Source organism: Falco cherrug, unplaced genomic scaffold (assembly GCF_023634085.1).
Source record: "Falco cherrug isolate bFalChe1 unplaced genomic scaffold, bFalChe1.pri scaffold_35, whole genome shotgun sequence".
Classification (NCBI taxonomy): domain Eukaryota; kingdom Metazoa; phylum Chordata; class Aves; order Falconiformes; family Falconidae; genus Falco; species Falco cherrug.
In genome coordinates this window covers 1552737-1577517 of record NW_026599480.1, presented here as the reverse complement: position 1 = coordinate 1577517, position 24781 = coordinate 1552737, and the positions used below count along the sequence as shown (strand labels likewise).

The 24781-nt window shown below is 45.4% G+C and overlaps 1 protein-coding gene across 2 annotated transcripts; it reads left to right on the top strand.

Annotated features, from left to right (window-relative positions):
• The first annotated feature begins 3869 nt into the window (after positions 1-3869).
• On the top strand, positions 3870-22824 carry LOC129735104 (heat shock factor protein 5-like). Of its 2 annotated transcripts, XM_055700485.1 has the most exons (6): positions 3870-4171; positions 7392-7489; positions 12490-13008; positions 17717-17876; positions 20915-20990; positions 22148-22824. In XM_055700485.1, exons 3-6 carry the CDS (start codon positions 12499-12501, stop codon positions 22224-22226), a joined length of 825 nt encoding a protein of 274 aa, XP_055556460.1. In that variant the 5' UTR covers positions 3870-4171; positions 7392-7489; positions 12490-12498; the 3' UTR covers positions 22227-22824. The 2 variants fall into 2 exon arrangements, with proteins under 2 accessions (XP_055556460.1, XP_055556461.1); XM_055700486.1 differs by lacking the exon at positions 20915-20990 and having other exon boundaries at positions 3872-4171.
• Positions 22825-24781: the final 1957 nt, after the last annotated feature.

Genomic DNA, 24781 nt, shown 5'->3' with positions numbered 1-24781 from the left:
CACCCCGCGACAGCGCAGCGGCCCGGCCAGGTCCGGCTGCTCAGCAGAACCCGCCCCCGCCCCGCCCCGCCCCTCCCGAGATCGCCCCGCCCCTCCCGAGATCGCCCCTCCCTGGGATGCGAGGTGTCACGTGGCCCTGCGGCCCCGCCCCCTTTCCCGCGCGCGGTCCCGGTGCGGCGGGCAGCCATGGCGGGGCGCGGGGCTGCGGAACGCGTGCTCCCCGCTCTGCCCCGCCTGCAGCCGCTTTCCACGGCCCGGCGCCCGCCCGCGCCGTGGTTCAAGGACCTCCAGGCTGCCGCCGGGACGGCTCCGGGCTGGCGGCGGGGCCGCCCCGAGCGGCAGCTTTCGGCCCCGGGCCTCAGCCGCCCGGTCGCTCACAGAAGCTACGGGAGATGCTGGTGGGAGCGGAGCTGAGGGGCCGGCGGGGTGAGGGGACCGGCGGGGCGGAGGGGGTGGCCGAGGGGACCGGCGGGGCCGAGGGGGATGGGGAGGCTGAGGGACATGGCCCGGCTGAGGGGACTTGGGGAGCTGAATGGACGGGGGAGCTGAGGGGGGTGGCGGGGCTGAGGGGGAGCTGAGGGGGGTGGCGGGGCTGAGGGGGGTGGCGGGGCTGAGGGGGAGCTGAGGGGGGTGGCGGGGCTGAGGGGGAGCTGAGGCGGAGCTGAGGGGTTGGCCGGGCTGAGGGGATGGCGGAGCTGAGGGGTTGGCCGGGCTGAGGGGGGTGGCGGGGCTGAGGGGGAGCTGAGGGGTTGGCCGGGCTGAGGGGATGGCGGGGCTGAGGGGGGGCCGGGCTGCGGCCGTGCCGTGCCGAGGGACCGGGGCGCTGCGCGGACCAGCGCCGCGGCGGGGCTGAGGGCCGGGGGCCGCGGGGGAAGCGGAGGCCGCGCGGGCGGCGGTTGAGCGCGGCGTTGGCGCCACCTACCGACACGGACGCGTCGCAGCAGCCCGGCCCCGTCAGTGCCGACACCTTCCCCGCCAGGCTGCGGCGGCTGGTCAACAGCCCGCGCTGCCGCTCCGTTCGCTGGGGCGCCTCCGGCCGGGGGCTGGTCATCAACCAGCCGCGCTGTGAGTGCGAGCTGCTGGGCGCCGGCATGGGATTTGGAAATCAGCACTCCCCTGAGGGAGAAGGGTTACCTGTCCTTGCCGGTGGCATCTCAGTTCACCTGGTGTAGGGAAGCTGTTGTCGTTTATGCAGGTAGATCTGCTGCCAGTAAGCATGAGTAGCATGGTTCACATGTATTTCAGGCTGCCTGTAGACTACAGTACAGTCTCCATTGCGTACTACACTAAGAACACCCTTGCTCAATCTCTGTGGAGCTGGCACAGCTCTACCAGATGAACGTTACTGCTTCTTGCCCGTCGGTAAGGATGCCCATCAGTAGGGGTGCTTAATAAGCTGTCATTAAATGTGTGTGAAAGTGAGTCATGTGAAGTGATAACTAGAGCATCCTGTTAGTTTTGTGCAAAGGAGACAAGACCTGGTAGTAAGATTTTTGTCAGTTGTCTCCTGAAAAAGAATTCACAAGCTACGTAGTTTTTAAAATGGATTGAATGAGTAGGTGAGAGCTAATGAGAAAATAAGACTGCTGAAAAGCCCTAGAACGTGTTTTCTTTCTTTCTAACGCTCTTTGAGAGGATCTGAGTTTTCCCAAGACAAGTGTGAGCCCTCAGGATTATTCCACACATTTTGTATCGGCCCTAAAGCTTTGTAGTTGGTGCTGTGTAAGGCAGATGTGAATATCTCGCTTTGCAGTGCTCTTGGGCTGCTGCCAGAAGAGCACTCCGGCTTCCCATTCCCTTGGTGGCATGTTAACTGTCATCTTCCTTGCAGCTGATACAGCAACGTGTTGGTTCAGCGCAACGATCGGAGAAGACTTCAACAGCCTTTTTGTGGCTGGCTCTTGGACCCGGGTGATGCACCCCATGGGTGCAGAGCTGTAAGGCGCGGTGTAGGAGGAGCGGCAGGACTGTGCGACCAGGAGAAGGGGAGAAGCAGCTGATGGTACTGCTCTCTGCAGCACCGGCTGGCCTTTAGAGCAGAGTAGGGTATCACCATGCTCGTGGTTACTGTGTCAGGGTAGGAACTGTCATCTAATTCAAGTGGTGTTTTCCGTGATGTGTGTGGAACTGCACGTGCAATACCAAGAAGACAAAATGAAGCATCGGAGAAGGGATGGAACTTATTTCAGTAGGGAGGCCAGGAAGCATTTAAATTAATGATTTGATGTTAACCTTGTTAAGGCTAAGGTGAGTCATAGCAGACTTCAGTGACATGTGGTTTGTCTGATGTAATGCAGACCACTGGTAAAGGAAATTATGAGAAAGAGATGACCTGTTCATTTTTTGTCCGCTGTTTTGATGGCTGCAGTTTCAGAGTTTTTGCTCTAGGAGTCTCATTTTCTAGAAAGACAGAACAAGGAAAACATTGGGGTTTCTATGCAGTCAAGTTCTGACAGGCTGACAATGCACTGTGCGCTCTGTACTGACTGTTTAGGGGCACGTCTGTTCCCAGTGTCTTGCAGGGTGTAACGCTCTGTTAAACATTCAGGAGCAATTCCTGGACAGCAACTGGAGGTTGGTAACTTGGCATCCCCTGGTGTCTTGTTTACGTGTTAGAACTAGATAATCTTCACGTCCCTATCCAAAGGTAAAATATAAACAAAAGAATTTTCATACCCCTGTTCCTTCTCTGTTTATAAATGGTGAAAGTACTGAACAGGGAATAAACGGTCCTATACGTTAAGTCTTAGCAAATCTTCAGGGTCAGCTGGTATTTATTTAGTGATTCTTAATGGTTAAATGTGAACTTGCAGAATAATGACTGTATGTTACTGATTTCTTGAATTAGTTTTCATCAGAGGAGTGCAAGAGGTAAATGTGAGGCTATTTTTAAAAAAAGTCCTTTTGAGTGAGAATTGGAAACTACAGGTCTGAGAAAGCCTGGCTTCTAGATCAACCCTATTGACGTGAACCATCCTGAAACTCGTAATTCTCATGGCTAAATGCAATCCTGCGGGGGAGTCACAAATGCAGTAGTTCTTGCAGAAATCAATGAGCGCAGGCGTTTGCGGTGTTACTGTCAGTGTTTCCACAAAGTCACCGAAACAGAAATTGAGCTGTCATGGTATAAAAGCAAATGCCATTTCATGAAACAGTAACTGTCCGAGAGAGGAAACTATAAAATAATGGAGAAGAATAAAAGGACTCTCTAGGAAATAACAAAATGGCAAAGTCTGGGATATTTTAGTCTGCACTGAACTAGTTGAGCTGACTGAGAAAAAAATGGCTTTGAAATTTTTTTCTTGACCAAATAAATGACTTGTCATAAAGTACTTGCAAAGTCCTTTGGAGGATTTTGACATTGCGCTTCCCTTAGCTGTTTGTGAGCTGTCAGTAGTGGAGTTCGGTCAAATCTTGCTTTATGATGTCCCTTTTTAAAAATGTATTGTCTGATTTAACACACTGTACTTTCAAAATTGCTTTTGTTTGGTTTAGTAAGTTACTACACATTTTGATTTATAGCACGTTTCTAAATATGGGTAACTCGTTACTGCCAGTTGAAGGAGATTGAATGCTACGCAGACACCTCTGTGTTGGCGCTTCACTCGTGTGCCGCACAGCAGTTCCTGCATGCTCGGGTCTTAAGAGTACAGTCTCCTTTCTGGGTTAAGTACGCTGGAGCAAAGGTAGTCTTCCCAAATAACGTTGTAGAGCCTTGGCTCCTCATATTGCCTTTCTTTGCCTGTGAAAACTCCTTTCCTTAACACTTGTTTCGCTTTATTTTGTACCCACTGCAGGACTGCTGACTGGAGGACAGTTTCATCAACTTTACGGTCAAGGTGTTTTCCCTCCTTACTCCTACATGGCAACCTCGTGCCGAGCCCCCAGCACTTCACCGGCACAAAGATTAGATCCGACTCCAGTCCCTTCCACTTGGATCCAGCAGGGACCACTTGGGTTGCTGCCAGGGCAAGGGGCTTCCCCAGCTTTTCCAGATAAAGGGGCTGCCTTTCCGGTACTCCAGACGCTTCCAACAGGAGCCACGTACACACTCCAGCCTGCGGCTTCTCTTCCGCCACTTCAGCAAGGGACTCAAAGCGTTGCCGCATCCATTGCAAATTGTAGTACTCTGCATCTTCAGTGCCGTACTCACAAGCCTGCTATCCAACAGGTATGAAAAAATTTTCTGCATTTGCTTTTCAAAAACAGATTTTAAAGTGAGACTTTCAAATATTTTTCTACAATACTCTGCCATGCGTATATCTCAAGTGAGAATTAGAAAGTGTCAAGTCTAAAAGGAAGATGGACCTAAAGCAAAAGGAGTTTCTGTTTGGTATTCGTGTCCTTCCTCCAGATTTTGCGTGTCCCCTGGTGATTTTCTGGATAGCCTTTCTGTTGAGGTGAAAGGCCGAGGAGAAGAACATTTGTCCAATACTAGTCGGTGTGAGGCTAACTTTCATTTTTGTTTTTTTTTAATTAAGCAAAACTTGGACAATGATATTAAAGCACTGAGACCTTGTTAAGAAGTAGTATCCTAGGCCTTGGTCTCATGTTTTTCCAGGTTAAGGTTTTAAACTCAAAGATTAGTCAAAAGTATTGTGCAGAACAGGGGTCCTCAAACTTTCTAAACAGGGGGCCGGCGCGCAGATTAGATGGCAGGAAGTCATCTGCGGCTGCTTGGTTTCCCCCTCCAACCCCCGGCGGGGCTGGGGGTGGTGTGGGGGTTCTGTAAATACGGGGGGCGGTTTGAGGACCCTGGGGGGCCATATCCGGCCCGTGGGCCGTAGTTTGAGGACTCCTGGTGTAGAATTTTTCATTCTGCTCGTACTATTTTTGTATCTGAATTTTTTTTCTTGCTTAGCTTCTTTATGTTGTATTTTTTTATGCACTGAAGACTAGAAAGTACAATAGTCTTGGCTCCTTTCTTTTTTCTAAATTATTTCTGCCACAATTGTCAGTCTCACTTAATCACTCAATTACAAAATAAATCAGTCTCACTTAAGTGTTTTTATTCCTCAGAAGAGGAGTTGAAGCAAATTACTGTTCTTTTCCTTGCCCTTACCTTGAATGGGAAAAATCACATGACAGGGTATTTTCTGGGGAGTGGTGGTGTATTTGTTGTGGGTTTGTGGTGTTTTTTTTAATTTCCCTAAAACTTCGGAAATTCAGAACAGTGACTCTTGCCTTGAACAAACTAAAGCTCAGTTATTATTCTTTCCTTCTGCCTGCTCCTCCTTTGGCAGCCGCGCCTTCACAGAGACAGCTAGCTATCCCTGTTTAGAAATCCTACACAGTGAAATCATTACATCTTTTGTGCATCTCTTCTGAGACCTCTGCTGAGAACATTTCAGACAATAATCAACAGTTCCCATAACGTCATTTTTGTCAAGGAAGGGTTCTGAGGAGCTGGGCATTTCTTGTAGACGCACTTGAATGTTTAAGAGACAGGCAACTTCTGCCACGTGCTCCTTATGCAAAGATTTCTGTGGTGGCCAGAGTGTGGAGCCTGCCTTACCAGCTGCTAACTATTAAGTCTTCTCCCAGGAGCAGGTGTCCTGAGAATCACAGAATGGTTTGGGTTGGAAGGGACCTTAAAGATCAGCAAGTTCCCACCCCCCTCCGTGGGCAGGGACACCTTCTATTAGACCAGGTAGCTCCAAGCCTCATCCAGAATACTTGCTTCATTAAGGTGGGAGGTGGTCCCCGCTTTGCGTTTCTGTTGGTTACAGAGCATAGGCTGAAACTCATCATGATGAATTGTAGTTGTCTCTGTCTCAGCTAAGGCCCCAGCCCTCTCCCGTAGTCAAGGGAAGGAAAGGGGCGTCTCGGGTGCGATTTCACGTAGCTCAGTTTAGAGTTTGTCTTGGGTAAGATTCCTGGTGTCCTGGAAGTGCCTGTTTTGAAGTACTGCCTGTAGGGGAGCTGAGGGAGACCAGCGTAGATTTAGACATGAATATGGAGATCTCTCTCACTGGATGACGCTCCTTTTGCTTTAAGTTTAAAGGATAACTTGGCTATGTTGCTCAGGTAGAATCTTCTGGGGTGGGAGGTGGGTGTGAGAACACAGTGAAAACATATCAAATTTTGCAAGGTGTAATCAAAACTAAAATACAGAAACTTAGGGAATCTGAGGCGTTTGAAACCTCCAGTGAATTAATCAGCGTTTCTGAGAGTGTAAGTGACATTTCAGTGGAGTATGATAAATCTTCTAATTTTCACTGTCACTCTAGGACTGTCTCAGCGGTTTTACTTCTGTGCCTGTGTATCTCTTAATCTCTCCGCTATCCTTTCTTCTATATATTATAACATACAGAATGCTGAAAGCGTGTTTCGTCATATGTCCACATGAAAAACTCTGGTTTCCTTCATCATGAGAGCACAGCAGCAAGATTAGTTTGTTTGGAAAGTGATAGTTAACCTTAAGATACGTATTTAGTAAGTGAGAGAACTAAAGAATGTATGTTCAATCTTATTCTTGACTCTATTCATTTCACTTTTGAAGTCCCATTAAATGAAATCAAAGTAGAACTTTGTCAAAAGATTTCATTTTGTGTGTATTCAAACTTGTTTGTTAACTTCCGTGACAAAAAGATTTCCCTCGTTTTTCATTATGATTCTTATTGAAAGGTCAGTAACATGAAATACGCTCATCTAAGTCTTTTTTTCCCCACTAGCCTTAGACCATAATTAGTTTAAGGATTTAGTTCTGTTTACTTTCAACTATCTGCCAAACCTTTGACAGCAGTAGAATCGCATCAATGAAATGCGTTGAAGCTTTATTATCCGAGAGTGTGTAATAATGAAAAATCAGTCGTGGAGACCATGTGAGACATATTAGTTATTGGTGCCACCTGACAGTGCAAGTCCAGTCGCGCCTTTTGAATGCATCTGTGCCTGTAGGGTTCACTTACCTATGAAGACCTTTCTGGTGAGTGGTAGTTTAGGAGTAGTCATGATATTCTTCGGAATGATACACTCTCGGTTAAGATAATTCATTTTCTTTGTAAGTCTTAAAATTCACGTGGTCACAAGTGTGTATGAACACCTAGGCTCAGCTATGTGAATACGCTTTCTGTGGTGTATTGTGACAAGAAACTCAAGCAGCCAAATCAGAGAGGTGATACTAAGACACAAAAGACTCTGATGATGAAGTTTCTGCATGTATGTGTGTGTTACCAATTTTATAATATATGTTTTTAATATATCTATACATATCTTAAATATTTTTAAGATTAAGAAATTGGTCTTAAAATGACTTGGGAGGTAACAATAAATTTCTGGAATGTCATTTACCGTGTGATTATTGAAATGTTTAATCAAAGTAAGCAATAGAACTCTGCACACCAGGCACAAGTCCCGGCAGTCTGATAGCTGTGTTTGAATTCTTGCAGCCACACCACAGAGCTGTTCAGCAGCAGCCCACACAGATCCGCTGGCTGGCTGTGCTGGTCCTGCTGCTTCAGCGTGCACCCACGACAGCTTTGTCCAGGTGAGCGTAGCCTGCTGAAAGGAGGTGAAAGCGAAGGAGACCGTATGAATGAACTGCAGGTTTATACACTTGTGAAATTAAGGACATAAATTTGAAAATTGATCTGCTTGATAAAGTGAAAGTGATGTGGTTTACGAATACCTATTTCAAAGAACCACTGAATGTTAAACGGGTAGTTTTGTAATTCAGGTTAGGTTTCAGGGTAGCAGCATAGTGGGTGTCCCCATCAGTGGAGTGTTTTTGCTTGACTTCACCAGAATCACTTTTAGTTAATGAGCCTGCATTTGTATTGGAAGAATGCTCTTGCCTGGACAAAAAGAGATTCTTTAATATTATGAAAATACTGAGAAGCAGCTCCACTTCTTTGTCCCGGACAGCTTCCTGCAGTCCTGAGTTTCATTTGATGAACGAGGAAAACTAAGGTGACTTTTCGGAATGGGCCCCACCTCAGAGATCTCTTATTAAAGATAACTCCAGTACTTCCTGTAAACGCTTTATGTAATTTTAGTGGAAACTGCACCTTATTTGGAGGGCCTGGCTTATCAGATATCGGAAGATCTGAAGTAAAAATGCAAGAGCTTCCTTTTCTATTACAGCATAACGCATATACTTTTTTCCCCTCATAGAGGACAAGCGAAGCAAGTTATGCTTATGTATGTTGAAAAAGGGTTGACCTACCCAAGCTTGATCATCCAGTTTCCTGTCTTGCAAATATCAACCTTTGTCTTTTATTCGTGACTTCTTTCAAAAAATAAGCTTATCCAAGATGGGCAGGTTATGGCCAGGGTAACACGTTAGTGTAAGGCTATAAATAGCCAACAGCCAGTCATGCCGTCGATATTGTAGTATTTATTTTTCGCACAGTGCATCTTTGTCCTCTCACTTTAATTGTGAGCTGCTTTTTTCATCCAGGACATGAGGATCCGTCTGAGCGATGGGCAGTCACAATTAAATAGCTTATCTCGGAAGGCCGAGATCCATGGGATAGTAAATCATTCCAAAGGAGTTGTCAAAGGTGGCGTTGTGGCTAGATTGAAGGATAATATACAGTGTCCAAAGGGTCTAGTAAAACTCAGTTGTTTGGAGAAGCGAGTCCGTGGGCAGTGTGTGGAGTCAGAAGAGCTTTAGGCCACTTGCTAGTGGTTGCTTTGTTTCCTGGAAACCCCCAGCAAAAAGCTGCCGAGCATCTGGGCGGACTGCGGGAAGGCGATCCTCTGCGTGAGAAGGCCAAAGGCGAGCAGTGCCCTGTATCAGTTCCACCAGGTCAGTAACCGGCTGTCTCTGAGCAGGGTAACACAACTATCGTACCGCGTGGATCAACGGGACTTCTAGAGATTTCTGAGTCTTAGCATAGCCTAGGTCATTTCTCCTGGAACGTGGTGACAGGCTGTGCAGGTGGTACAGAAGACAGCAGTTTGCCTGCGGTTCTTGCTGAGCTGTGGGGAATAATCAGTTTGCCTTTTGTGTGTTCTGGGGCATATACTTCCCCAAACTTCTGCTGGGGGATGTGGCAAGCTGCAGTATTGAGCATCCTGCCCGGCTGGTGTATTGATCATCCATCAGTAACCACTTGCACAAATCCTCAAAAGCGGTAAAATTCATCAGCCCTGGCTGCTAAGCATTTTTATTGTTCTTCACAAAAAATTGACCTATTGCATGGTATATTTCCTATCGTTCCACTCAATACCTTCCACCAGTCGCAGGAATTCAGTGTGATGCTGTTGAAGCGTGGTTTGCGGGGCGTTTTAGGCTGTTTGGTCCCGCTGTGCGCTGCTAGATAGGAGTGGCACAGCCTATACGAAACTGCTGGACCAGTCCCGAAGACAGCGAACCGTATCGGCGCACTAGCAGTCAGCAAGCTGGTTACCAGCCCCGTTTCTGTTGGATCCAGACGGTGCTTTGTGGTCTCAGAAGGAAAAGCGGGCACTCTTGGACAAGGAAGCCTAAACCTTGTGCTGTTCCTTACTGGGTCTTGCAGAGAGCATCGCTTTTAAGTTTAGGAGAGATTAAGACAGGTGGAGTTTCTGGGTCTTGGAGGCCAGCTGCTGGGCTTGTACAGTACGCACCTGAGCTGCTGAAAGTGTTAGGTGACCCTGCCTGGAACACGGGCAGACCAGGCCGGTAACTGACTGGTTGGTTGGCTGCAGTTTGCTCTCCAGGAAAAGCTACAGAGAATTACTGCGTGGAATGGCAAGGGGACATAGGTGGTTATACCCAGACACGGTGGCTGATGATGGTGTATCTCACCAGGTTTCTGAAATTGGGGTTTCAGAGGTTTCTATTACACTCTCATCACGGTTGGTTACAAAACAGGGAGCTCAGGTACAACTTCTTACCCATTTTTCATTTGGGTTCTCTTAAGTGGGGTTTGGATTAGTGTGGTGAATCAGTATCCTTGGGTAGGAATGAGTCTTTTGAGAGACCTCCTGCTATCTTCTGCAGCAGCAGTGCTGGCAGCTCACAACCATTAGCTCAATACTTCCCCGCTGCTTTATCATAGATGTGAACTGAGGCTACATATTGGATTTTTAATTTTTTTTTTCCTGCCCCCACCTCGTTTTGTCTTTTCTTAATAGCAGCCCTGCTGTTTGATTATTGCCATTACCATGGTTATTAAGCTGTCGGTATTTCCTTGTGGATCTGAAGCAAGAGGTAACGGGAAATGGAAGAAATAAACGTGCAAGAAAAAAGAACAACAACTTTCTGACCTTAAAAGCAGTCCTAAGTAGTTTGCTTTTATTTGTAATAAGGAATGATAATCAGCCATGTTATTTCAAAAAGAAATCAAGTCTGAACTAATTCCGATTGCCCAAGCACTCAAGCCAGATTTGTGTAGTGCTAGCAGTCCCTGAAAAGGTGTGGTTGTGCTTTAATTCCTGCACACGCTACGCTAATCTTATAAGTGAAATGCCCATCTTCTCTTTCACCACTTCTGCTAAGTTAGACCATTTTTCCTCTTGAGCTTGAATGACCAGCAAGCTATTAGTCTTCCAGGCCCTGACTTCTCAATCTTTTATCGGTTTTCCTTGTTTTGTTGCTGTCTCCCCCCATCCTTCTCCAGGTGAACTAAAAGGATTTAAATTGTACCTTTGCGTGGCCCCTTTCTCCTGTTGGAAATACACACGAGATCCTGTAGTGCATCCAAGAGGACAATATGTGCTGTAACAGCTTCAAGCTGAGGTCCCTTAAGAAGAGGCAGAAAAAGATTCAGTATGGGTAGGTTGGTTCATTGGTTTTTGGCAGGGATGATCTTATTCCTGGACGGTTTGGTAACCCAGATCTTACTTAAAATCCTGACTACTTATGACAGTAAACAAGCAATGCAACAGAAATGAAACACCTTGTTAACATTTTAAAAAAATAGAACTGAAAAAAAAAAATCAAATGAGAGGAATAATGTTTGAACCTATCTCATAAAAACATAAAGGTGGCTTAGCCTTTACTTAGCTTAACTTAACTTAAATTTCTCAAATTCCAGGTTTTATTTCCCCCTCCATTTCCCCCCACCCTCCACAGTTTGTGGCTATCTACAAACTGGCACATCTACACGAATCCACACCAGGACTTGCCTTCACACACCCAGGAGACAGGATCTCATCTCTTTGTGGTATCTCCATCAGGGAGAGACCAAGTCCTTCACTGGCATTTGATCTGATACGGCTTTCCTAGTAGGTGATCCTGCAGCTTCCTGTTTCTAATTTACTCGTCTCTGGAAGTAGCTTTTCATTAACCATGACCTCAGCTAGAAGGTCTAAGGATAGTCAGGCACTAAGGACTACTCCTTCATACTGGATCTCTTCCAAAAGAAGGCTGTATTTTAAATAGACCTGAGTTTCTGTTCAACATCATTGTATGACTTGTATTTGTCAGAAGAAATGACCCTTCTAGTGTCCTTTGACTGAGTCACCTCCAGAAGAAGTAGCAGTACAGACACTGGCTGTTAAAATGTCATCTATCATTTCACTTGGGTAGGACTTGCTGCTTTGGAAAAACTCTTTAATTGTCTTCATTCTGTTTTAAAGGTTACTCGATATATATGAATGCTACTAAAAAAATCATCACTGGATTGCTGATTGTGTCCTGTCATCCTGTGATGTCATTACAGTGAAAAATTTTAGTAGTGTTCAGACCTGATCTGTGATGGCAAAGGCAGTCTCTGTAGGTTCTACAAGAAGTGTTTCTGACCTGAAATTCTGTCGGGTTTTTATGCAGATCGATGCAGACTTTGAGTTGTGCCTCTGTGGGACACTGTCATGACCGGAGAGTCCAGATGTGAGGCTGTGACAGGCAGGGCAGTTTTACAGTATTTGCTGTCATCGGTATTTGAACTCCCACTCCTCCTGGGACTGGGGCGTCCCTGGGGGGCACCCCTTGTGTAGATGTGCCTATGGACAGTCGCTTGAGGAGGAAAATGGTATTATTGGTTAAGAAGCGGTGAGTTCCTCAAGTTGTGTTGTCCATATGCACATTTACAGCATATGGACCTTTTTCTTTTGCTTAAAAATGTTGTGGTTTATACTGATTTTTTTATACAACAGCAACAGGAATGCTTGAGTTTTAGAAGGAACTGAAGGCGGGTGGATTTTCTCTCTCATTTTCTATTACGTATGTGGCACGTGAAGAGGGTGGTTCTGATGTACCCCCACAGGTTCTACTAAGACCAGAAGTCTCTGATTTGAATGCTTGGGTATATTTAACACCTGCGGTGCAAAGGGTGTGCAGACAATGCATCTGCAGGCATACACCAGCTCCTGGTAAGTAACCTTCTCTCCAGGATAGACCATGAATAGTAGAAAGGAAGCATGCCAAGAGTAAGGTGGTTAATGAAAACCAAGACAAAGCAGTAGCTTTTTTTCTTTTTTCTTCTGGTTAAACTTGCTATTTAACTGAGAATAACGGACAATCTTTCAAGCTTTTGGATAAATGGATAAACAGATTCAATACACATCCTGTCATGGTAATTTTTTATACAAAAGTTCACTGTATTTTGTTTTTTCCAGAATCCTCCAATGCAGTCATCTTACGAAGCTGAACTGATGCCATCTGACTGGCTATGTAATACATCTGAAGAAAACAAGAAGGCAGAAGTCAGTCTTGAAGCCATGTTTCAGGTTGCCGCTGAGGTGCATTCATCATGCAAAGCTGAAAAGGTGGGAGTGGCACCTGTAGAGAGCCAGAATTCAATCCTGGAGCTTAATGGAAATCAGGCACCACCTGTTAATGGTTACACACCTTCTTCAACTGAGGAAAGCCAGCTGGAACGTCTCACTCCTGTAACTTCAGACATGTCGTTTCTGGTGGCAGCAGATGGAGCACTGGATTTGTCTCCATTGCAGCCTTCTGACATTCTTTGTGCTGCCGATCCCACTCTGTCTATAGAAACTGCTGCTGCTGCTAAAATACTACAAGAACTTCTGACCACACAGGAAGCAGGTGAAAAACGGAGCAAAGAACCACATCACCGCCCAGCTGAGTTCTCCCTCATGTTTTTTCAGGAAGAATTGTTCAGTCCAGAGCAGGTAAGGGGTAAGGGGAGGTAAACCAACATCTTTCTTGAGCTAACTATATTTGATAGTAATGCTAGGGCCTGGACCGATAGCTTTTCAATATTCTTGCCTGCTTAAGAACTGAAGGCTTCTTTAATTAAGCTTTTAATGGACAGTGAAGGGTTTGGTTGGTAAAGCAAGATATAAAAAAGAAGACGGAATGAAAAAGTATCCCCTGTTTCCCATGTTAATGAGCATGACGTGTCAGCCTGTTGGCCAAGTTAGGGTGCTCATTTGCATGGGAAACATGTGTAGTGCAGGTGTATTCGTGGTGATGAAGTGGATGCTTTTTTAGGTTGTAACATACCATCTTTAATCTCCAACAAAGAAGAATATTTTGAGAATTGCCACTGGAGGCAGATTTTTGCTTAAATTTAGATAAACGGTTAGATTGTTTCTGGTAAATAGTTGTTAAGTTCTGTTTTCTGTGGAAAGTATAGTTTATTGACATTTGACTGGTATAAAGCATCTTCATTGGTTTATACTTTGTGGTGTACAACAAGTTGTAATTGTACGTCGGTCTACCTGTACCTGGTCTTCCTGGTATGTAAAATTGTAAGTCTCATGAGGAGTGAGGGGCATTCTAGGTGTTACTCTGTTAAGGCAGCAAATGCGTGCTCTGCTTTTTTTTGTTTTGTTTTGTTTTGAAAACAAGGTAAGCTCAGGAGATTGACTGCATCTGTTTCTGCTGCATGAGACCTACCTTGCATGTAGGCACTCAATCTCATTTTTGTGTGTGCATTGAAGCTACTGTTTTATTGTTCTGTCGGTAGCTTGATGCCTTCACTGAAGTTTCTAGATCGGGAATCATCAGCTGGCGCAAACCTCCCATTGTTGCTTTCAGCGTTATAAAGATTAGTCATCTTCCTCTTGGGTATCTTTCTAGAAAGGGCTGTGTATTCTGATCAAGCCTCTGCATAGCTCAAGCCTAGACTAGACTGTTCTGCTCCGTACTGTGTAGGGAAGAGCACATCCCTGTGCTAGTGCATAGAGTTGGCAGTACTCCTTAATTGGTGCCCACTCAATATATTAAGCGTTGACCGCACTTTAAATGTTGTCAGTTTCGAGAATTTTTGAACTGCATTTTTAGAATGGTAGGTTGTCCCTTGTTGAAGGCCTTTGGAGTCCGTGACCTGAACTTCCTTGTCAAGAACTGGGGGAATTAAGCACACGAACCACGTAGTTGTTTGGGAGGGAGGTTTTGTATATTTGTGAGAATCCTGATGTTGGTCCTGGACTGTAACTGGTTAAATAACTGGCCTCATTTTTTGAGCAATTGAAAAGCAATTCAGGGACTGTTCAGCGTTTTGTTTGACAGATTCCCTCTTTCTGTTAGAACTCCTCTTCAACTAGTCTCCTCCTCCCAAACTCGGGAGAGGGAAGGGTAACTTAACACCCTACTTGTCCAGAGCCTGGGGTCATGGCAGGTGCAGAACTCTCCAGAGGAGGCTTCGGTGCCTGTACTCCTCACATCAGGCTCCAGCACAGTTTTCTTCCTCATCCCTGAATCTGGAAGCACTCAGGCTTTCAGCGGCTGTTGGTACCATGTGTTTTAGAGCAAGCTTGTGACAGAATAGTGGGCGTGCACAGAAGACCGCTCTGTTCCTCTCTATACGAGCAGAGGGGGAGCAAATTCCTCCAGTGTTCGTACAAGAGCATCAAAACAGCTCTGCTGGGTCAGATCAAAGGTTTGTCTTGCCCAGCGTCAAGTCTCAAAACAACAGCTGTAACCTGATGTGTAGGGAAGAGCAAGAACAAGGCCCGCAAACAGAGCAGGGCATTCCTGCTTATACTTTCCAGCTACTTTCAGCCCGAGGACTTGCGATGATGCTGTGTACTTCATCCTGGGTTTCTGCTCTGTGGACTGAAGTCAGCCCTTGAAACTGTCGGTTTTAGCATACGGGACCTTTTGACCAAGCTGGTACTGTTTTGTTTTCTGTTTCGTTCACAGTATTTCCCAGCATTTAATTACTCTTGTGACCAGCACTGCGCCTTGAACTGTCTTCCTCATAGAAGTAACAGTTTAGTAGAAACCTGCTTTATTCTGCTTTCCCGATTTCCTAAAAGACAGCAAATTAAAGAGCAGCTCTTTACATGAAAAGAGTTGGTACATTCAACAGTTCAGATCCAGCGTTGTCCTCTTAGCCTCAGTGAATTTCTGTCCTAGACTTTTAGAGGCTTTGGCCTTCAATGGACATCTCTTATTCCACTCCTACTCCTAAGAAATGTTTTATTTTCTTCTTAAAGTGGAAATAGAACATTTCTGTAATGCTTGATCAAGAGGAATTTGCCCCCGATTTCATTACAGTCTCCTTGGCTGCATACCTCTGTGAAGGCTGAAACGCTTGCTTTCTTTGGGGAAGGTGAATCCAGCAAACCCCGTTCATGCGAGTTGCTAATTTTAGTACCTCAGCTTCCCATCATGGTTCCAGCTGGGTATGGGTATAGTCCAGTCAGTGTCTCGTAAGTCGTGTAAGTAGTGAGATGCAGCAGTTTTGGCGTTTTTCAGTAACTGAAGTGAAAAGGCAAAACTTTCACGTCTGTCAGCTTTGGTAGCTTTGCTTGATTCTCCGCCAAACAATGTTTCGGACTCTGAAGTTGCAGAAGTATTAGACCTGAGTGGAGGGCCTGTCCACAGGTGCGGTGAATCCACGGTCAGAAACATGTTCGCTTAAAAGACCAAACAAAAAAAAAGGGATAGCTTGGGAACCAGACTTGTGTGGGCTAGGCTGATGCTGTTAGGCTGAAAATGGTATTACTACCTATTACATTAGATTACTGAAGAGTTGGTGTGTAAGAGTCTATAAACACAGTGATAAAAAGAAATCTGAAAGGGGTGCTGTGCAGTATGACTGCTCTTCAGTTTCCACACACGCAGCTGTAAGGGTTAAAATTGGACACAGCGTTGGAAGTACAGGTTCACCAGTGAGGGGGAATGAAATTTCCTCAGTTTGCTGGCCACGCTCGTCCCGGTGTAGCCCAAGGTGTCGTTAGCCTTACTGGGCACTGCAGCATCCCCACGTCCTTTGCAGAACTGCTAGTTAGAGTGTCTAGACTACTTTCACCACGTAGGCTAGTAACAGTTTCTTAATAACGGTGATCCCAATATGCATGTTATTTGTTTTTTCTTTATCAAACACTGCAGTTTGGTTTCTACATCCCCTGCCTGGTATTGCTTTTCATTAGTCCCTTCTTTTTAAATAATGAAGTTTGCAGAACTGTTTCTAGAGCAGTTGTCCGGTGGAATATCCGGTTTAGAATGCTTACCTGAGAAATCTTCCCTTCTCTCACTACTTGATGAAGGCTGCTCACTGATTTTTCTAGAACTTGCTATTATGTAAATGTCACCAGGAATAGAGAAGTCATCATCACTCGTGAGACTTGGATTCTAGCTGGTGAAGGTAGTGACCTACAGCCTGCCTGCCTTCTTTGTTTTTGTGCCTGGGAAGGAGTTGTGGTTCAGACATCAGACAAAAGGCACTGCTAGCCACGTGTTTTTCACGTGGCCTTGTTAACAGTACTAAAGCAATACATCCAGACAGCACATTTCAAAGAGGAAAAAACAAGTCAAATGGGTATCCAGCAAGTGCAGGAGGTGTGTGGGAGGGAACTAGTTCTCCCTGGAGTACTCCATTATTGTATTTGCACAGGCCTTTTTGAATGTAATTATTTATGTGTGTTTCTATTGATACGTATACACATAGCCTGTTATATACTCAACATTGAGTAATGACAGACTCAAGGTGGCGAGCGTGATTTTTGGAAAGACTGTCTTATTACCAAGTGTGACCTCTTGTCTTCTGTAAACTCACACATAATGGTTTTCAAAAGCTTTTTTTCCCCTTAATATAAGGAAACATTGCAGGCTCTGAGCAGTCATTCATCTTTAGGTTATTGATGGATAAGATATTTGCAGAAGAGATGACTATTCTAGAACAGGTGATACTGTGAAAATTTTTCTGTCTAAAGGTAGATTCCAGGTGCTTAACTTTGGGCCTGTACTGCCTCAGTGAAATAGAAACAGAACTTGGTTGCCTTTTTTTTTTTTTTTTTTTTTTTTTTTTTTTTTTTGCTACAGGTTTTTGCCACATGATCATGGAAATGTACCAGTTTGCCAAATGGTTGCCTGCAAAATACATGTAGAGCAGCAGCAGAGGGCTCTAAAAAGCAAGCAACACATTATAACTTAATGTCTTAACGACTGGGTGGGGTGGGGTGAGATTCCCAACCAGAAATGTGTGGTTCACGTGTGGTTCTGCATCACACAGCTCTGTCAAGTTGTTTGAGCTAGATCTGTCGTTACTATTACACGTGCTGGTAAGAATGAGTGCACCTGTATTTCTTCTGGCTTATTTCTTCTAGCTAGTTTAATAACTGAGGGAAAAGTTCAGACTGTGGGGACATGTACCCTAACTTTGTGTATTCTAGTTTTCTGATCTCATATTTTGCTTAATATGATGTTTTGTAAGAGGTTGTTTCAATTTAGCAACCTTAATTCTGAGTTAAAAACACTTACTGTGTCAACTGTCTAGGCAGTGTTCACCACCTGTTAGATGCCCTTTTGGAGTGGAGAAGAATAGCTTTTATTTTGTTTTATTGGTTATATATTAGTTTTATTATAAGATAACATTGAGTGATCTTTGGTTTTATTTCTTTTGTTGTTGTGTTGTGTTTTTTTAAGGAGAATAGTAGTGTTAAAAGTGAATCCAGGACATCGGAGACAGAAGAGAGACAATTCACTTCAGGAGCTGAGCCTGTGAACGAATCTGTAGAACAGACAGATTCATCTGTAAAATCTTTCTCCCGGAAAAGACGCAGTTCAGACACAGGCAACTCTCTCGGTAAGAAAGATTCTATGTTTTCTCAGAGATTACGGTGACAGCTACTCTGAAACTAACTATTACAGAAAGGGGAGAGTAGGAGAATTTACTTGTTGTCTGCCGTGTAAGTACCTCATTGTTCCTTCAGTTAAAATATTAAACTGTACAACCTCTTAGTGTACTTACCAACACACTTCAATAGAGACACTTATGCTAATTACTCTGATGTGGGAAAGGGTATAAATTATGTAAGTAAATAAAACTTGGAGTTCTGGGAGTTGTGCCAGAAACCTGGATGTCACAATATTGAGATTAAGTCCATAGACGTGTTCGCTGGAGGGCGACAGTGCTGTGAAGGAGACACTGAGTAATGAGGTAACTATGGAAGTTCCAGGGGCAAAACCCACCAAACTGATGAAGCTAGTGTAGAAGTCTGAACGCTTTGTCTCAGATCACTGAACACATTGTACCAGTCTGGTAGTGTCCTGAAGCACATGAGAAAAACAAGCCGCAGAGTATCTGAGGCTAAAAACTTCACACATCTAGTAACTGAAGGGAAAACAGAAATGTCCACAGATTAGAGAGACCTAAGAGGACACAAAAAGTACTTGGGATCCATTCTAGAGGGGAGTTTGGTTCAGCCTGCAAGTCTCTAAGAAGCTGTTTCCCTCACAGCTGTTCATCAAAGAGCCGATGGTGGGGTTTGAAGAGCCGTTGCTCACTTCAAAGGGTAGTTTCTAGATTCCAGATCATGATGCTGGTTAATAGTTCAGCTCATAATGCCCATCAGTTTCAAACATTTAAGTAAGGAATAAAGTCTTTCTGTCAGGAAGCTGAGAAAAAAGGTGGGATGCCACCTTGAAAAAAGACAAGCTTTTGTTTAAAACACAGAATCGAGAGCTCTTGTTCAATTACTTCCTGGTATCACAGATAACTAGCAAACTTCTCAGCTTTCATATCTGAAGGAAAACATTTGCTTAACGTGCCAGTTGTAAAGTTATGTACAGGAACATGTTGGAAAGCGTTCCCATGGGATTGTTCCACAGGGATGAAACACTGTTACGCTAACGCTAATTAGCAACGATTGGCATAGTCTGCTCTCTGGGAAATGTGACGGTCATCCAGGCCTGCATCTCCACTGTTGTACCTTTGGGGCTTGGTGTGCGTGTTAAGGGTAGAGATAGACAGCACACCTGAGCCCAACGTGATCAGGCTCAAGCTAGCCCGAAGTCAGTTGGGTGCGTGATAGAAGCCTCCAAGCTGGCATAGCCTGTCGGCTGCATGTCAGCTGTAAGCCTGAAGCAGGCAGGCTCAAGTGCGAGCTGACTTCTGCTGCTCTGACTACACCTTTGTCTGTCAGCACCTCCTGTCCTCTGTGAGACTTTGGAAACAACTTCTTTTTTAATCTCTCTGTGCTAAAATGCATCACGATGATTTCCAGGTGTTTCTTGGCAACTTGCCCTCTGAGTGTGATGGAGTCCTCTCTGTTTCCCTGTTTTCCTTTGGGCACTCCTTTGCAAGTTTTCTGAGCCTGCACTTTGATACACGCACCCTGCTGTGAAAAAGGCTCTTCTTCCATCTATTTCAGTAGGCTGTTTTTTTTTTTATGTTAACTTTCTTTGTTAATGTCACATTTCTTTAACATCACTTTTCTTTGTTACGCGGTGACACCAAGTTGTAGATACCACACAGCGAGAGCCAATATAATGTGGTACATTTCAGTGACTGGGAGCAGCTCTGAGCCCAACCCAAGGTGTTAATCTGTAAAAACGCACCAAGAATCAAACCCGCCTTTGTGGAGAAGGCATTGCTTCCCTCCAAAGAGCTGGACTGGACTTCTTTGCATTTCACAGCTGTTCTGTAGCAAGAAAAGACGAGTGTCCTTTCCCTAAAACACCGTCCCCAGGGTTTCCCTCCATAGCTGCCAGCCCATCTCTGCAGCACCATAAATCACTGAGATAGGTTATCTGCTTCCTTCAAATGGAAAACCAATGTATTTAACCAGCCTTCTCAGCTAAATTCTAGTTTACCAGTTTTAAGAACATTCTGCCCAGACGAATCAAGATGAAAGGTGTCTCTAGTTCATTGTCCTGTCTCCAACAGTGTCTTCGGCATTTCTGTACCATTAAGCAGAAAAGGCCTCAGTAACCTTCAGTTGATTTTTAGAGTCCCTTTTTGAAGCTGTGCAAACATTTAGCACCCACTGTGGTTTTTGTAAGTTAACGTCATTAATGCAGATTAACTACGCAGCGGGTGAAGAACCCTCCTCTTCAACTACTTCTGAGTCCTCCCGGGAGCCAGAGTCTGCTACAAAGGGTGCAGAACTTAACTCGGCGCTAAGATACATCATTGCAAATGATTACGGGCCGTGTCGTCTGTTCCCTTCCCACTCTTTTTCTTGAGAGGCGATGGGTATGGTGCTCTAGCTCCTGCCGTGTTTATCACACAGAAGTGCAAGGAATAGTTCACCTTCCAGGGACTGCTTTTTTTCAGCCCCAAGCTCGCTCTTAGGACATAGATTTGAAGGTGCTGATGATGCATCTGCCTTTCCCACTACTTTCTAGCTGAGCTCGTCTGTTAAAATGTTTTTGAAATAAAGTTTTTTGAAATAAATCTGTCCGCTTTTGTTGGCAGCATACACACTTGCAACAGGAGTCCTTTTGGACTTCACAAAGGATTGAGAGGAACTCTGTAAATACTTTGAGTCTCCTTCCCCATCTCCTCTGCATTGTGCTGCACAGGCACACTCAGCTAGTGAGCACAGCTGTACTGGACCTAATATCTGTGGCTTGTGCTTCCTCTTCTAAAAGAGCACGGGAGAAGGACCAGATTCTGATGGGAGGAATTTTTGTTTTCAGCCCGTCTTTCTGGAAATAGGCATCTCGGAATGGAGCAGGGGGAATTTGTTACTTCTGGACTGAAGCATTTAAGCTGATGCTGAGACATTAAGGAAAAAAACTTTCTTTCTCGATGGCTGACCATATCTTTTCTGTGAGTCGTCTAGTCCTGCAAATAATCTGATGACTGTCTCTGACTTTTTTTCTTTTTTATGCTGCAAGGTGCCCTAGACATTTACCACCCACTCCCATGCCGCTGCAGTTGTGTCACTGTGTGTTCTCTCTCATTCCCTCCAAGGTAAATAGATTTCTGGGTGCAATTGCTAAGGGCAAATCTTCATTCAGGCAAGCTCTCCCATGCTGTCATCTGTTCCCTTGAACTGTTTCCTGCACCTTCCAGCCAAAAATATTGTTAATGTTCATTTAGTTTTCCTATCCGGTCACAGTGAGATCTCTTCCTACAAAGGTGTTAAGAGTTAATGTGGGGACAGGCCTGGCCCTGAGCTCTTGAACATCTGTGTGAAGCCCAAAGCGAAGTTGCTCTCGGGGGTCCAAGCGGCAGCTGCTTGCTCCAGCTCAGTTGCCATTACCTTGACGTCATTATATATTCATTGAAGGCATTTCAAATTGCCTGTCCTGGCAGTCTGCTCTTTGGGATGAGTGGGTGTCATACCCTGTGTCTTAACTTGCCATAATTTAGAGGTGCATTGTTACAAGCCCCCTCATTTCTCCATCCCTATGCGTTTTCAAGATGTGTTCCCAACAGTCTGCTTTGGCAGGAGGCAGGTGTCAGAAAGTGCAAAAGTGGTGCCTATTGCAGGAACTTCGTAGTACAGAGAACGAACAGAGGCTGGAAGATGTGAATGTGTCTGTTTAGAGGTTAAATTTCTTGTGGGTGATGTTTGCAGTGGTAGCGCTGTTGTGACTTTATCGGGGTACTTGTTCGCTTTCTTGACCTGCAAGATCTGGCCATACGTGGGAAGTATCTCTGTGTTGCTGTGGATCGAGGTAACTGTCAAAAAAGGAGCCTCTTGTCTGTCCTCTCTGTGACGCCATGGGATCCTGGCGCTGGCTGTGGTGTGCTTTGAGGCAATTGTGCCTTTTCTGGGTAAACAAAGGGATATGGCACAGGCAGGTCAGGCCTTTCTGTAGATAGGGCTTATAGTAATTAATGTTTGGCTTTTGGTATCCATGGTGGCAAAGGCATTTCTAAATAATACATACTGAAGAATGGGAGCACTTTTCTTATAATCTGCTTTGGGGTTTTATATTTAAATTTTTGAAAAATTGGAAGAATACCTGTTTCTTTAAACAGTAGGCCTCAGGTGATCAGGTTATAGTCTGACATTGAAAGCATATTTTATAGTACCTGATAGAAATGCAATTGCTCTGTATGCTGCCAAGGGAAACATATCCAAGCACTGATACGTACTCGGTGTTCCCTTTTCTTCCTAGATCTCCGTCTGCCGGTGGATGTACCTCGGAAGCGGGGGTGCTTTCTGGAGGACGAAATAAGAGAGTGAGAAGTGGGTGACAAATGTGCAGCAGCTGCCAGCTGGATTCCCCTGTCAGACTCCAGCAGCAGTGGAGCTTTGCCCACAACAGCCACTTTGGATCATTTCAGCTGTGTTTAAAAAAAAAAAAAAAAAATCAAACCAAAAAACCTCCAACAAAACACCAAAGACTACACACAAAAAAGCCCAAAACAAAACAACAAAAAACCAACAACAAAACCAGCCCCACACCACACTTATTTTTTGCTTTCTTTTTAACTTGGTAGGGTGTTGTTTAGTAGGCCTCTTTCATTACATTTTCTACCTGTCAAGTTATAAAGCACCGAGTGGTCAGAGTAATTAATATGAAGTAATTCCTTAGCTGTTTGTATTCTTTAGATTTGGAAAGTCTGAACTTTACAGGAACCCTTAAACACTTTCTTGAGACACCCTTACTGGGAAGCAGATGGGTTTTAGTGCTCTGTTAGGAATCTGTTTCACTTATTTATTTATCTATTTAACGTTGTTGGGAGCTGCAGTATGCTCGGCATAGGTGGTGGTTGGTGCTCTCGCTGTCTTTGCTTGCAGTCGTACCGTGGCCCTTTACTGGGGATCGTGTATGAAACAAAAGCATTGGAAAGTCGCAAGACTCTGGGTCTGAATGGGTCAGAGATTTCAGGAGAGCAGCTAAAGGAAAGATGAGCTAATTTTCTAAGTGATTAACCAGGAAACCTTCTTCCTTCCTGAACCAGCTCTCTGTTCCACCAGCAAGTGTATGTATGTCACAGCTGCTGATCTTTTACGTTCCTGGGGAATTCTTCTGGTTTAATAATTTCCTTTTGATGCTAATGGTATCTGTAATGATAAGTTATTTATTATTCTAGTACTCTGTTCTAATTATGTCTTGAAAATATTTTTTAAACTTTTAGAGGAAGATTGTACTTATGTTGACAGCAGATCTTAAGTTTTTAATAGCTATACATTTGTGTTCATGTTAAAATACTGTTTGAAGGATAAAGGGGGCACATCCTCTACTTGTGGTGTTCAGGAGATCCATGTGGAAGAGCACCTAAACCATCCATGTAATGGCTTCATGCGTGTTCATACGAGCCAGCCCTGAGCCAAACGCACGAGAAGGGAGCAGAGAAGCTGTCAGGACCGCCTCGGCTTGTGTGGCTCCCAGCTGGGGCCGGGATGTGCTAAGGGAGCACCGGGCAGTAAGATGAACTGAGGCGAAACCTTTCCTTACAGCTTCTGTAATAAGATCTTTCTTAACCAGTAGTAACTTCTGTAATAAGGTGGTTTGTAACAAGATACTGCTTTTTTAAAATTAACTTTTGTAATAAGATGTTTTGTAATAAGGTATTTTAAATAAGTAGCACCTTCTGTAATAAAGATGTTTTTACCGATAGTCTTGTTACCGGGAGCAGGGTGGGATGTGGTTTCCCGTGTGTGCCCTGTTGTACCCCTGCCCAGGCAGGGTCGGCCTCAGGTGATCGGGTTCTAGTCTGCCGTTGGAAGCGTATTTTGTAGTGCCCGACAGAAATGCGGTTGCTCTGTACGCTGCCGAGGGAAACATACCCGGGCCCTGCTGTGTACTCAGCGTTCCCTTTTCTTCCTAGATCTCCGTCTGCTGGTGGACATACCTTGGAAGCGGGGGTGCTTTCTGGCGGTGACAGATGTGCAGCAGCTGCCAGCTGGCTTCCCTTGTCAGACGTGTAGCGGTGTTGCAAGAAATGGAGCTTTGGCACGGCAACGGGTGTCGCATCGGTGTTCTCTCCGTGTTCTCGATGACCAGGGGTGAGCGTGTCACAGCTGGAAGAAACAGCTGCTTCCTGTTCCAGCGGTTCTCGCTGACATGTGTATCACCCAGCAGCCGCTGCCTGGCGGAGCAGTTCCCAAGCTGGCGGCCCGCTCTTCCTTTGTGCCATGTCCCAGTTCCTGCGGGGCGGCTGCAGGGGCGAGCCTGGCTGCGCGGCAACGAGCCGCCCCGGCCCCTGGCCCTTCTCCGGGAGCCGCGGCAGTGGCGGTGGCTCCCAGCGCCGCGCCGGCCCGTGCGTGCCTGCAGCGGTGCTGCCCTTGATGCTGCTGGGGGCTCTGGGCTCTGCTCGCACCTGCCTGCTGCCTGCGCGCCGCGGGGACTGCCTGCTGGCTTTTAACCCTTTGTTATTAGAAATACCGACTCGGGGGTGTGTGTGTGTGTTTTAAAGACAGCGACCAGACATCACCAGACCCACGCAGTTTTCTTAAGCTGCAGGAAATAACTCTGGCCCAGGATTTACAGCCCAGTTTCCACCCGCCCCGGCCCTGGGCTTCCCGGGCTGCAAGCACATGTTGCTGGGCCAAGTTGAGCTTCTCATCCACCAACACCCCACAGTCCTTCTCCTCAGGGCTGCTCTCCGTCCGTTCTCTGCCCAGCCTGTGCTTGTGCTTGGTGTTGCCCCAGCCCACATGCAGAACCTTGCACTTGGTGCTTCTTTCCTACTTTCCGTTAGATCTAAAGATGTGGGTGACCTCCCTTCTACGGAACATGCAGCAAGAGCACTATGTCAAATCAAGGTTCTCTCTCTTTGAGTTTCAGACTTTTTTCACAGAT